Genomic DNA, 14,227 nt, shown 5'->3' with positions numbered 1-14,227 from the left:
ACCAAGTTCAAAATACTGCAAATGAGACTTAACAGATATTTATTTCAATAACAATCTTTGAGATTGCTTTAACATGCAGTCTTTCTATCAAGAAAACTATATTCCAAGCTGTTCATATTACACACTTAACTTTTACTGATTTGCATGGTTTTAGCACTGGAGTCTTTTCTGTGCTTTTCTTGGGCTAATATTGTAACATTCACACAGTTTGGAGCCACACAGTTTATCTAGCAGAAATAAAGAGCAGCATGACTTTGAATTTCCCTAATTAATTTTCTTAATACCTTTATCTCCTCTTGTGTTACAGCAATCTGGATACTGACAAGCTATCAGGTTGGTGGGAAGTGCTTTGTCTGATTAATAAGTTGTTGTTGTACTTTAGTTTCTGTAAAACTGCTCTCTTTCAAATTCGCCAACATCAGTGATTTTTGTCTTATTGTGGGTTCATATTTTTAAGTGAGCATGGAAACACTTTAAAGCAATACTTTCACATTTTGTGAAATGCGCTTATTATTCTTGCTAAGAGCTTGATGAGAAAATCAACTGTAGAACGTTAGATTATCTTAGCATAAATGCTGGAAACAGATGGAGAGGGCTCAACAGTGCAACGCATTGCCTAACCCAACTTCATGTGAAAACAGGAGTTAATTTTGGAAAGACAGTTTTCGTGTCACAAGCATATATTGACGGTAGACGGGTACATAGAGCATAATAGTTTGAAGCTGAGGGCCACTGACACAGCTGCAGTATTTGATGCATTGGGGTGAGAATGTGTTGCACAGACACAAGAGTGGTATCGCTTGTGTCATTCAACTCCTCTTTTTGGGAGTTGAAAAAGTACTATAATATACTGCAACCAACACCACCATCCACAACTCTGAAAAAAAAAAATGGCACAGATCTATTGACCTATTTTTATGGCCTGAATGAACTGAAGAAATGGGCCAGAGACCCGTTAATACCAATAGTACCCAGAATAAAACCTCTGCATAATTTATTGAATGGAAATGGCATTTTTTCCATCTGACGTCAATAGAAGTTGACTGTTTTCCATGACAGAATGTTCTGCTCGTCTCAGATTTAGTTCACTAAAGTCGTGGCGTGGTCTTCTTTTTTGACCGAGTGTTTCTGAGGGGTGTTAAATTCAGGTGGATAGCTTGAGTCTGAGTGAGAGCAGTGTAAAAGGTGCTGCTGGTCCATTAACCTTGGCTATGTGTGTCATATTGAGTGCACTCTTTGGTTGTACTAAAATTAGGTTTTTAATTAAGAACTAAGATCTAAGTCGTTCTCTGCTTTACTGGTTTGGTTTTAAGCACTTTCACCACACAATTACCTTGATTCATTTAATTACATATTAATATTAATGGCATGTGGAGGAGTTTCTTTATCAGTTGTTTATTTTTGGTATCAAATTAATCCTTAAAGCTCCTCTCACCAACTGTACGTGGCCGAGCTAGTTATAACACTAGGTGATTAATATGATGGTTAATCAACACAGTATCCACTTCATGGGGAGCATTGAGTGTTATTGACTTGTGAACATCAAATGCTTCCAACTCGACTTGTTAATAAAACTAAAGATGTCTATTTTTACCCATGTCTACGGCATCCTCACTGCATTTGTCATGGACTTCTATTAATTGGAACCCGTCATGGCAACATATAAGAGTTTGTTTCCAATCTGTCATGAGTCAAAAGGAACTTTTGACTCTTCCAACATGACAATGACACTGACAGCTTGTTTTCTGTCTCCTATTAGATTATTTCTCTGAGCACCTGGGGGAGTATCTCAACGTGCTTTCATCTCTGGAGAGCCTGAATGTTGCCATTTTGAAGGCAATGGATAAAACTAAAGAGGTACGTTTTTAGTTTTAAATCAAGCTTCTGTAGTACAAAAGCACACATGCACAAAGTCGGGGGTCTGTGCTACAAATATGCTTAGTTTTGTGCTGAGAGGAAACACTGACACGCACAGATGGAGCCAATGCTGCGCCAAGTTTCCCAAAAGTGATGAGTTAACAAAAGAGGAATAAAAAACACTTCAGTCACACACACACTTCCATTACATTACCAGTGTGTTATGCTTGATTTTACAGGAATAGTCCAACATTGAGGGAAATCTGAAAAAGCAATTTCTTGCCAAGAGTTACAGGAGATTCCACAGCTGGCCTCGCTCTGTCCAATGGTAAAGAAATCTGCCTATCTATTACCTATCTTGTTTGTTTACATACGAGACATAACGTGTTAATAAGTAGCTAAATTGGACAAAGCCAGGCTAGCTGTCTCCCACTGTTTGCAGTCGTTGTGCTAAGCTAAGCTAACAGGCTGTTAGTGGTAGTCTCATATTTGCTGAACAGTGTAGAGAGTGGTATCAATCTTCTCATCTAACTCTCGGCGAGAAGGTAAATAGGCATATTTCCCAAAAAGTAGGACTATTCCTATAAGAGTCATTGGATAAGTCTTAGTAGGATAAAGATAAAGAACATGTGTCACAGTTGGTCCAAAAAGTGAGGTATTCTTTGAAATGTTATCTCTCTGATTTTTGCTAATGTAGCTGTATTTTGACATTATATTAATTTGAATCATGTTGCTACTGCAGAAAACTATTCACTTGATATTCCAGTGTGGTTAAAACTCCAAAGAAGCCTAACATCTTGCTTCCCAGTAAATACATCATTTAGTTTTTTTAATCGCCTCAGGACTTTTTTTAAGGTAACTGCTTTGAATCAGGGATTTGAATCGTAATACCACAGGAAAAAAAGCAATGCTTGTTAAACGAGAAGATGAGAAGAGATGTGTGCTGAATAATGATGCATCCTGTCTTAATTAGATCACCTTGTTCCTCTGTTCTGGCTCTTTTTTAAAGCTGTCAGATTGGGGAAATCCACAGAGCATTGTGCAAACGCTAGTTAGCAGCTGTGGTCTGGATCATAATCACATGATGCATTTTCAGTTGAGGCTGCTTGTCATTATAAGTTTGAACAAAGAGCTGCAATGTTACTTCATCGGCACATTGCATGAATAAGACTCCTTTGAGAGTGCGTAATCACGTTTGTGTTTGGGGAATCGAGCAGCAATTATGCTGAAATTCCTCCACCTTGGAATTTGGATGTGCGGTACTGAATAATTTATGCATTCAGATAAATAATTAGTCCATTTAAATGCCGCTGTCACACATTTCACAAGTAGGTCTACCTGTTGTTGTTTTGGAGAAGCTATCAAATTCTCTCTCTCTCTCTCTCTCTCTCTCTCTCTCTCTCTCTCTCTCTCTCTCTCTCTTTCTCTCTCTCTCTCTCTCTCTCTCTCTCTCTCTCTCTCTCTCTCCATCTCTGCGGTCTGTTTCGTCTCTGACATGCTTTTACATTCTTGTTGCTTCTGTTTGAGCATCATGTGCTTTAACCTCTCCTTCTGTGTGTCTCTCAGGAGTACCAGGGTTCCAGTGTGTTGGGCCAGTTTGTCACCAGGTTCATGCTAAGAGAGACGTCCAGTCAGCTACAGTCCCTACAGAGGTCCCTGCAGTGTGCCATGGAGGCTGTGGAAGAGCAGAGCAGCCCTGCCCCGTTAGTACTGTAATATGACACGTCTGTACTGTGCGTTACATATACAGATTACAAGATACTGTCTATACTACACTATGGTCTTCAACGATACTCACCCTAATGAAGGCCTTAACAAAGAGGACTGACATAAAGAGGATTTTTCAAGTTAGCTGACAAGATTCTGATTGTCAGGTCTCTAGGTTACAATAATGAACCAGGACAAAATAAGACCTGTGTGTACATTCAATGCCAAAGCAGGAAGTAATGTGATGTTCTTATGCTGGAAAAAAACAGCTAATTGTGTTTTCCTGTAACCAGGAAGGTGCTTCAACTTCAACAAACCTCAACAAAAGACCACGGCCCTTCTCATAAACCCAATAATATGACCTTTATAATACCCCTTGGGGATTAAGTAGACCAGAAAACGTTTAAGTGTGGCAACTACACAATAAAACCTTTTGTTTTGTTGTTGTTTTTTTTATTATCATTTATTTAACAAGATTCAACATCCCTTCTGCCAGGGAATCCTGGTCAAGATGGGCAGCAAGAAAAATTATTTGGTAAAAAACAATTTAAAAATATTTCTAAACATGAAAGGAGAGGGTAAAGATTTACCCAGCTCTGTTTAAATGATTGGGACGGCGAGGAGAATTTTCTCTCTGTTACCTAATGTGGTAGCGCCTGGAATAATGTGTTTTAAAACAGGATATATATTCAATATTCATTTTTCGTTGCTTTCTATACAGTATAAACGTCTACATACGTCAAGTAACACTGTAAGCAGTCAGACACAACACGGTGTCCACATACACAAAAACGATGGAGGTGAAGAACGCCAAAGGTTCCTGCTGATGTCTGAGGACGGATGGAGAAAATAGTCAATTAGTTTGAATTACTTGTGGAGATCATCCATAGCTTTGCCAGACCACTATCAGCAAAGCAAAACACTTTGTTAAATGTACTGTACTTTGTTCCTCTACTACACCGTTCTATCAAAATCATTGCAGGAAAGCAGCCCTATAAAGCATAGCAGCACGACTACTATGCTGTTAAAAATGAAAATGTTGTCAGTGAAGTCAGCCTTGGTCTAAGCAGAAAGGAAATCCAACTAATCAGTGCTCCCAGAAGCCTTTTTTTTTTTTACATTCTCACAATAATTCAAACAGTCGCCTCACTAATAGGCAGACTGCTTGATATTCAATATTTCTGTCAGAGAGTCTCACTTTCATTAAATGTAAATGGAGCGCATGGAATAAAAACAGATCTAAATTGTTGTCACTAATTTGGGATTTGGTAAACCACTGTGCGAAGGGACACAGTCACTGTGGGAAATGAAAAAACCTGCGCTTTATACTTTTCTCTATACGTTGTGGTTCATCAAAGACCTCGGCATTGGCCCCCGCATTTCTTTGATGCATCACCTATTAAAGAAATTCAATGCAGAAGATGCTCAGAGGAACAATTCATCAAGGACCTTTTGATGAGTAGAAATCTATCTCACCACAGGTCAATACCATGACCAGTGGCTTTCACACACTTTCAACTGACTGTTGACTATTTTGAAAAACAAAGATACTTCCTCCACTTTCCGTGGCCACCCAATTTGTTTAACTTGCAGCTGAGGTTGTCTGTTCCGCTGCGTGTGTCTCTCTCCCCTCTGGGTGCCACACTGGTATTATTATTGGAAATAATGGAGTGAATATAGCCAAGGTGAATTATTGAGATGGGACTGGGGGAGGCAGACGGGGAGCAGAATGTGAAAGGATGATACAGAACAAGTGAGTCATAGAGAAAGAGAAAGCAAAAGAAAGATGAATACAAAAATTAAATGAATGTCTGATATAAAAGGGAAAAAAGGAAAGAGAGAGAGAGAGAGAGAGAGAGGGGTGTACACAAGGACACGATGAGGATCTTTTTGTCCACAAATAACTCTTTTAGGATTGTATAAACAGGTAGATGTTGGAAAGAGAAAGGGGGAGTGTTGCAGGCCAGGAGGGGCTGAATTAGAGACATATTCAGTTGGCAACAAACAGCTTATTTCTCTCCCCTCTGCTTCCCTGCAGTGGATGTATAGGGCTGTTGCAGTGGCCTTTGGGCTCCAGGCTGTTCTCAGCATGAAAACCTCCTAGCAATGCGCTCCCTCTGCGCTGTCAGCATGACGCTGCACACACACACACACACACACACACACACACACACACACACACACACACACACACACACACACACACACACACACAGAGGCACACACTAACAAGAAAAAACAAATGTGTGGGGGCCTTTCGAGACATTGAGACACACACGAGTGAAATCACAGTGTGTGCACACACACACACACACACACACACACATGCATGCACACACACATGGTGTGAGTGTGTCTCAAGGGTCACACTCTCATATCTGCCCTTGACACTATGCATTTACAGGCAGCAAACACCTTCCATGTACGACAGAGCTGTTTGTGTGTGTATGTGTGTGTGGGGGAGGGTTTTACCTAGTCTTGAGGGGACATTAATCTGATTACATAGTCACATTGTGGGGACTCGCTTTTATTATTTTTTGGGGACAAAATGGGGACAATTGCATGTACCCGTAACATTAATCATAACATTTTAGGGAGAAGACTTGGTTTAACGTTAGGGTAAGGGTTAGCATTAGGCTAGTGGTTAAAGCTATAAGTCTCCAGGAAATAATTGTAAGTCAATGTAATGCCCCCAAAATGAATGAAAACAAGTCTGTATGTAGGTGTGTATGTGTCTGTGTGTGAATATTCGAGTGGGTAAGTGCAAGGGCTCATCCTCCTTAACACCTAGCCTGTGGGTTAATAAGCAGCGGTGTGTATCTGGCCTTTCTCTAAATGTTTTCACCTCTATTCAGCACACTTCCTCTCTGGGTCTTGTGTCTCTACACCATTGACCGCACCCTCTGTCTCTATCTCTGTCTCTCTCGCTCTCTCTCTCCCTCTCTCAGATATTAACCTATCTCCGTTTCTGATTTGAATCAATTATTAATATGTCCTTCCTTACCTCTCTCTGCTTTTCTCTTGCACCCTCTCTCCCTACCTCGTCTGTTTCCTCCTTAGTTTCCTCTTCTTTATTCCCTTGTGTGGCTACCTCTGTCTGCCCTATCTTCAATTTCTGTTTATTTTTTATTTTTTACCACACACCCGTCTGACAGCTGCTGTCTTTCTCTCTGATGTTTCTCTCCCTGGGTCTCCGCCGCTGTCATTGCAGAAGAGAGGTAAAGGCACCGGAGCTGACAGCAGTACAGAAGAATGGCAGGCGGTGTGGTCGCAGGATCCATAATAACCTGTGCATGTCCCCATCAGATCCCTGCTCTGGCATCCTGACCACAGGTAGACTATCATATAATATAAAAACTTTTTTTTCAGCATTTTAATTATCCTCAACAAATCCCATAAAACCAAAAGCCAACTTAGCCCCTTACATATTACTACTACACATGGTGATGAATTGATTGATGCATTGTCAATACTCACTCATTTCCCTACTCTGTTTGAGTCTTTCAACCCCAGGTTCCTACCGAAGACATAATCTTTAAAAACGAGTGAGGAGTATCAGTGATGTTGCTAGGTACATGTGCCGCGTCGTATTAAAATCCCAAAGGAGGAAGTGAACTCACCATAGACATTTGATATACCGACATTAACAGCTTAAAATCTAATTTAGGATCAAATAAACCCTCGTCTTAGAAAATAGTTCACGTGTTCATTTAATTGTATTGTATGTCAGAACTAGTTTTTCATAAGCTGCCAAATTTAAAGCCTTTTGACAGTATCCAACTTTTGTTATAGTAGAATGTGGATAAATCTGAAAGCCATGAAGTATTATGTTTGCAAGTGCAGTAGCTAACTACAGTAGCATGCTAACACATGCTAATATTAGCTCACCAACAGCTCACCTTTCCCATCCCATCATGCTTTTAGTTATCAACTGCACCCCTGGTAGACATAGGGTGCTAAAATAATCCTTTGACATGTAGAAATCTGATATCTTTAGTTAGATACTTAAGACTTTTCAGTCCTTGGTTGCGTATTGTGGAGGCGATTGTTTTTCCCTCTGGCGGCCATGGTTTCCACCGTGTGACGGGGTTTCGCTGTAACCGTATTGTGTCAATTTCTGCCTACTTGGACAAATGACACCATTCTATAAATCGACATTTCAAACATCATGAGGACATTCCCACCAAAGCATATCAATAATGAAATGTACTTATTGTCATCCCTTGGGGAAACGTGTTCAGTGGTGTACATGAATCATTCTCATAACTGTCATTACAAGTAATGGGCATAATTAGAAGCGTCTGTAAGCTCTCTCTCAGGGCTTTTTTCCCTTACTAAGATCATATTGACATTTTCTAGAGACAAATATTTCATGTTGAGCCTCATTTATTTTCTTCTTCACTGACATTGAAAGACTAAACATCAGATATTGAGCCTGCAAGGAAAAGGAGTAAACCTTCACCGTAAAAAAAAAAGTAATTTTCACTAAACTGTATCAGGAGTTGGATGTCTTTTTCTATACATGATAACAAGTCAGCAATTGTACAGTAATTGTCATATAGGTGAATGATTTTAGTTTCTTTCACAATAATTGTTTCCCCTAAATCCTTCAAACTATTTTATTTCTAAATGGGAATTTATTTTTACAAGAAGGCATTTTCACACACACAAAATCATGTCTGAAATGCCTTCTGTGTTTTTTGTCCTTGAGCTGATGGAAGCCATCTGTTTTGACAGGACTGAATGGGGTCATTTGACATCACTCAAATGATGAACACAGAAAGGAAACTCTCAGCGCTGTCATCTTACTCCAAAGTATATATCAGTCGTAAAAAGCATACTGTTTTATGTACTACTCCTCAACTCCAGTCAGTTGTAGTATGCAGAATGGAACTGGGTTGACAGTTTTAATTGTTGTTGGACTTTCTGATGATTAAGTGTTGTGGTGTCTGCAGGTGTCTGCATGGAAGATGGAGAGAACTGGTGCTCTCAAATCAACAGGCTGCAGCAACTGCTGGATAAACTGGAGTGCCAGGTATTAGGCGGTTCCTTCTGTATATTTTACAAGGTCAAAAGGTTAATTTATTGTCATTATACGACACGGTTGAGCTACAATATTCAGTTTGTAGTCCCTACATAAGAAAACCACACAAACAAACAAAACTATATCACATGGTGATATAGAGTCTCTCTATATCATAATACATTTAGGAGTCTCGCAGCCTGAGGAAAGAAGCTGCTCAGGAATTGTGCAGGTATGGCAGCAGGGTGAACAGGCTTTGGCTGGGGGGGGGGGTTTGTCTTTTAATGTCCTTTGGGCTCTTCGCAGGCACCTCTTGTCACCAATATCACTGATGCTTGGTAGATGGGTAGCAATGATGTTCTGGGCAGTTTTAGGCACCCACTATAGAGCCCTCCTGTGCTGGGCCGTGCACCTCCCCTGCCAGTTTGTAATGTCTCCAGTGAGGATGCTTTCTATTTAAAGCAGAATACAGATTTAATCTGAAAGGTTTTGCAAATATGAGCACAAAGTTTTCATATTTTGACCCTCTGGTCCCCCATAGCTTTAAGGCATAAATGAACCATGAATACAAATACAGTGTGTAGCAGCCATCAACATTAACATTATTAAGTTTGTTGAACAGGTCATGGAATCAATGTAATAGGAAATAACAAAAGCGTAGTTTAAAAAAAAACTGTTTTAAAAATATGTGACAAATTATGGAAAGAATATGCAAAACAATAACGCCAAATGCATTAGCAGAATTATTATATATGTTTAGAAGAATGAGAAGTACACGGTTGTGCACATCTCTACATGTAAGCCTGCCTGCAAGGCTACAAGATTACTTTGGATTCCACTTGAACGCTTCATGTTCTGTTTTCATTATAATGTCTGGGACAAGGTGTCAGCTCAGTGCTTGATTGGTTTCAGCCTTGATGTGGAAAACGACAAGCCTGCAACAGACCTACTGTGTTTTCAGTTGTTTAGGTCTTTAGTGTCTATTATGTCAATTATTCTTTTGGAATAAAGAATATTCTTTTGGAATTCTTTTGGCACTGGAAGCATGTTGAAACTGCGCTTTTTCGAAGAGGAGTTCAGCAGATCTGTGTGTCAAGCGCAGAGCACTGTCACCTCTCTACCTCTCATTTCTCATTCTGTATCCTGTGACACATTCTTGCTACTATGACTCAAAACCTCTTCACTCTCCTGCCACATCTTCTGCTCCATCTCATTCTCTCTCTGCCAGTTGTTTTCTTGATTAACTCCCATCTTTTGATGTTCATTCTTCCTCTCCTTTCAGTCGCTCTCAAAGCAATTTTCTCTCTCTAGCCCCCCGTTCCACCGACCCAGAGGGACTCAGAGTGCAATATCGAAAGCAATTCATAACCTGCAGCATGATCTGAGTGCAATATCCATCCCCACACTGCAACCCCAGCAGCATCACACACACACCTTCTGTCCACTTTCTCTGCTCTCTCAAATGCTTGAGAATGAGTTTTCAGCCTCAAAGGTTATGTTCTCTGTGTAAAAACACACACACACAAGAACCATAACCTTTAAGATGGAAAGCTCGATCTGTTTTATCACATTTGCTGTATTTCATTATTCAGAACATCATACATTTATAGACTACGTGCTGTATATAGCCTACAGGTATGGCTGAAAGAAAGAAATCATGTGGGGTGAATTACATGTTTCTACTTGTTTTTTCGTCTCTGTAGTGTTGCAATGGCTGACTTCATCCCATCATCCCGCTACTTTCATATTGCATAACACAATGGCATTATTGAATGAATGGAAGTAACCTTTATAGCCCTGTAGGGAATGTGTCGTACACAACGACCGTTGACAAATGCCAAATCACGTCCAATGCAAGTTAAGTGAAATATGTATAAAGGAAAAATCTGGTGTTTGCTAAATTGTTTTTGTCATGACTTTCAAAAGTATACTGATTCAATCCGAAAATATGAACTGTGATATAGAAAGAAAACGATGCCCATACCTCTTGCATCACCAGAGCCAAAAAGTTCTTCTCATATTTGTTACCTTCTTGTTTCAGGGTCCCAAGTTGGAGCCGCTGAAAGAGGACACACTGGCCAGCACATACAAGTCTGTAAGTCAGCACTGATATAAGAATTTGACCTGGAATACTGACCGAAGTAAATAAAGCAATGACTAAACATTTTATTTTGTGGCAGGTAGTATTTATTGAGCATTGAGCTTTTCGTCATTAAAGTAGAATTTGTAAAAAGTAAGTGATTGCTTAAGTGCGAGGATTAGATCTTAGGCTGCCACATACAGGGTATTATTAAAGCGAGGTGTGAAAGGTTGCTAATTACACAGAATTTAAATAGCCACACACATGCTCACAGAAGAAAAAAACATTATCCAAACTAACATTTTACCAACAGCATTTTAGAGCAATCAAACACAGCAATCAAACACAGTGAGGTAATGTTAAAATGTGACACTTATCTCTCTGTGTTATGATATAGAACAATGCTCTCTTTATCGGACTAAACAGTGGCTTGATTACAATGATTGTGAATCACTCTGCAAAATAAGTAGAATACACTGACACTGCTGAGACAAATTTATTTTTGTATTAATTATTTTTCATTGCATAATTCCCCTTTAGCTGCATATTCTACTCCATTAACACCAGTTACTCCACTTTTGGCTCTTTCTGACTGTGTACACCTCCAGCAGTTACAGTATGTTCCAAAAAGCTGACAATATATAGATCAAAACTCCTTTTCAGCCGCACTCAGAAATGATTCTCTCTAGAAACTGGATTTTGCTCATTCAGTTTGTTCACTGTCCCCATTCTAAATGTCAAGCAGCACATCTGTTTCCTTCTCAAACCAAATGATACCATAACAGCTGTTTTTCAGTCACATTTGTACACGATCTAGCTCATTCCAGCTATGAAAATCAATATATGACCATCCTCAAGATGAAATGGTGTTCCACATGAAGCAAGCAAGGGCCACTTTTTGACAAGGCTCATCTTGAGACAAGAAAAAGGATTATTGTTCTGAATGTGTCTTTGACATGTTCACACTCGGACAAAAGAAGTTAGACAGGTGAGAGTGCCAGTAACCTATATTGTTCGGGGGAATTATGGTGACACTTATGCCAAAGTATTCATGTATTCATAACAACAATAGCAAAGTGAAGTCTGTTTTCACAAGTTTCAGTATACTGAAAAGGAAAATGACGGAAAGAGCAATGATTGTGTTTCTGTTTCTTCTAGGATTTTAGAATAAGCCTTCCAAAATGAAACCCAGTGAAAAGCAAACAACATTTGAATAAGGGCTTGTGACAAAATACGCACGCGACCCATGCATAAACCGCTGTCCTTTTTCACTGTGTATTCCCACGCACAGTAAAATCCACAAGATCCAATGGTAGATTTTTTACATAGATTACAAAACCACATTTGTTGTCACTCACCTTTAGCGGAGTCATTTTTTTAATGTGCTGAGGTTTTCCTTAAGGATGTCCTTATAAAGGTTCTGCCACTGCAATACAATTGAGCTGAATGTAATTTAGTTTGCTCCTCTGAACACTGGCAAATTGCGCTTTTTGTAGGTACTATTTTCAAAGAAGTTCAATGACATCTCGTTAAAGATAGGTCCGTGGGTAACGCCGTTCATGAATGTAATTTTGAAATGCCATTAGCGTCATCAATTAAATTCCATCCTCCTCCGTCGTATTGGAGTGGTGACAAAAATCTGAGGGTATCTCAACACTAAACTTGGCAGATACAGGCAAAAATATCTTTTTGTAATGAAGACCTTTGTGGAAACACAGCTTACATGTTTCCCTTTATACTGGTTTCAGTGGTGACTCACTCCTGCATTGAATTGTAAAGAAAGTAAAAGAGGGCAGCAGGTTGACGTTGTGCATCGGGGAATTTAGTTGAAGCCCAGTTTCCCAGAGTACGCTGAATCACGGCCTGCTGCGAGGATGTTGCTCGTTAGCTGGGTACATCAATCGATAAAGCAACACATTTCAAAGTGTCTTCTCTTTTCTTTCTGTCTGGATTGGTGGACAGCAGGTGTTTGCGTTAGTTGATACGTTGAGTGTGCTGTCACTACTTCACCAGTGAACTTCAAGGAACAACTGCAGGAAAGAAAACAATTTGCGACACGGACTGTCAGTTCACATTTAATTTAGACGGAAAAGCCGACCAGCTGTTGTCGTCAATATATTTGATGAAGAAGTAGTGACGAACGGCGCTGGTGTCATGGCAACAGTTATTATAGTGCCGGTATTGTTTCAGCATTCTGTTATGCAATGTGGTTTTCATATAATTGACAAGTAGTCCTTGAATTTCACTTAGATTACTTTATTGTAGTTTCTCCATCTTACCTTGTGCAGCTGTTTCCACACAGGCTTTCAGATGTATTGACGAAAAAGTGCCTCAAGTAGAAACAATATACTAAGTGACTCAACAGTTGTTTATTTATATCTCGTCTGTTGTTAGTGATAGTGAGATTTGTACCGTAGGGTATGATCAGTTCCTCATCAAACACACACACACACACACACACACACACACATTACATTACATTACATTACAGTCATTTAGCAGACGCTTTTATCCAAAGCGACTTACAATAAGTGCATTCAACATTGGTAATCAAAAGAACTACTAGTCACCAGAAGTCATAAGTACATTTCCTTTTCCAAACAAGCATCTAAGAGCATGAAGCAGAGCATAACTCAGAGCCAAAGTGCAGAAACAAGAAAAACAGTTAGTGCTATAAGTAATATGAATACAATAAGTGCAACAAGCTAGTATGAAAACAATAAGCGCTAAGTTGAAGGCTCAGGGTAGCACTTCCTGAAGAGGTGGGTTTTCAGCCTGTGCCGAAAGATGGGCAGCGACTCCGCTGTCCTGACGTCAGTGGGAAGTTCATTCCACTACTGTGGGGCCAGGACAGAAAACAGCCGTGACCGGGTCGATTGGCCGCCAGGACCTCTGAGCGACGGGGCAACCAATCGCCCCGAGGCAGCAGAGCGAAGTGGTCGGGCGGGGATGTAAGGCTTGACCATGGCCTGGAGATAGGAAGGAGCTGTTCCTTTCACTGCCCTGTAGGCTAGCACCAGAGTCTTAAACTGGATGCGAGCTCTTACAGGTAGCCAGTGTAGAGAACGGAGAAAGGAAGTTGTGTGGGAGAACTTGGGGCAATTGAACACCAGGCGAGCTGCGGCTTTCTGGACAAGCTCCAGAGGTCTGATGGCCGACGCCGGGGCTCCGGCAAGTAGAGAGTTGCAGTAGTCCAGGCGGGAGATGACAAGAGCCTGGATGAGAACCTGCGCCATCTCGTCAGTCAGGAAGGGACGAATCCTCCTGATGTTGTAGAGCAGGAATCTGCAGGAGCGTGTAATGGATGAAATGTTTGCCGAGAATGACAGTTGGTCATCCAGGGTCACACCCAGGTTCCTCGCAGTCCGAGTTGGCGTCACCACGGTATCATCAATGGTGATGGACAGGTCCCGGTGCGGGCAACCCTTCCCCGGGAGGAACAGTAGCTCAGTTTTGTCTAGGTTGAGCTTGAGGTGGTGTGTCGTCATCCACTTCGAGATGTCAGCCAAACATGCAGCGATGCGCGTCTCCACTTGGGTGTCACCGGGAGGAAATGACAA

General features: G+C 40.5%; 1 protein-coding gene across 1 annotated transcript in view; it reads left to right on the top strand.

The window, feature by feature from the left end:
• The window catches only part of necab3 (N-terminal EF-hand calcium binding protein 3), a 34,640-nt gene that overhangs the window by 15,537 nt on the left and 4,876 nt on the right, over positions 1-14,227 (top strand). The window contains exons 4-9 of the mRNA XM_068712431.1: positions 308-333; positions 1,760-1,857; positions 3,424-3,560; positions 6,776-6,897; positions 8,520-8,599; positions 10,629-10,682. Of these exons, the coding sequence (XP_068568532.1) occupies positions 308-333; positions 1,760-1,857; positions 3,424-3,560; positions 6,776-6,897; positions 8,520-8,599; positions 10,629-10,682 (517 nt within the window). The remainder of the gene's footprint in view (positions 1-307; positions 334-1,759; positions 1,858-3,423; positions 3,561-6,775; positions 6,898-8,519; positions 8,600-10,628; positions 10,683-14,227) is intronic.

Source organism: Cebidichthys violaceus, unplaced genomic scaffold (assembly GCF_023349555.1).
Source record: "Cebidichthys violaceus isolate CVI_PGR_0920_01 unplaced genomic scaffold, fCebVio1.0.p SCAF_17, whole genome shotgun sequence".
Lineage (NCBI taxonomy): Eukaryota > Metazoa > Chordata > Actinopteri > Perciformes > Stichaeidae > Cebidichthys > Cebidichthys violaceus.
This window is presented reverse-complemented; position numbering and strand designations above follow the sequence as displayed.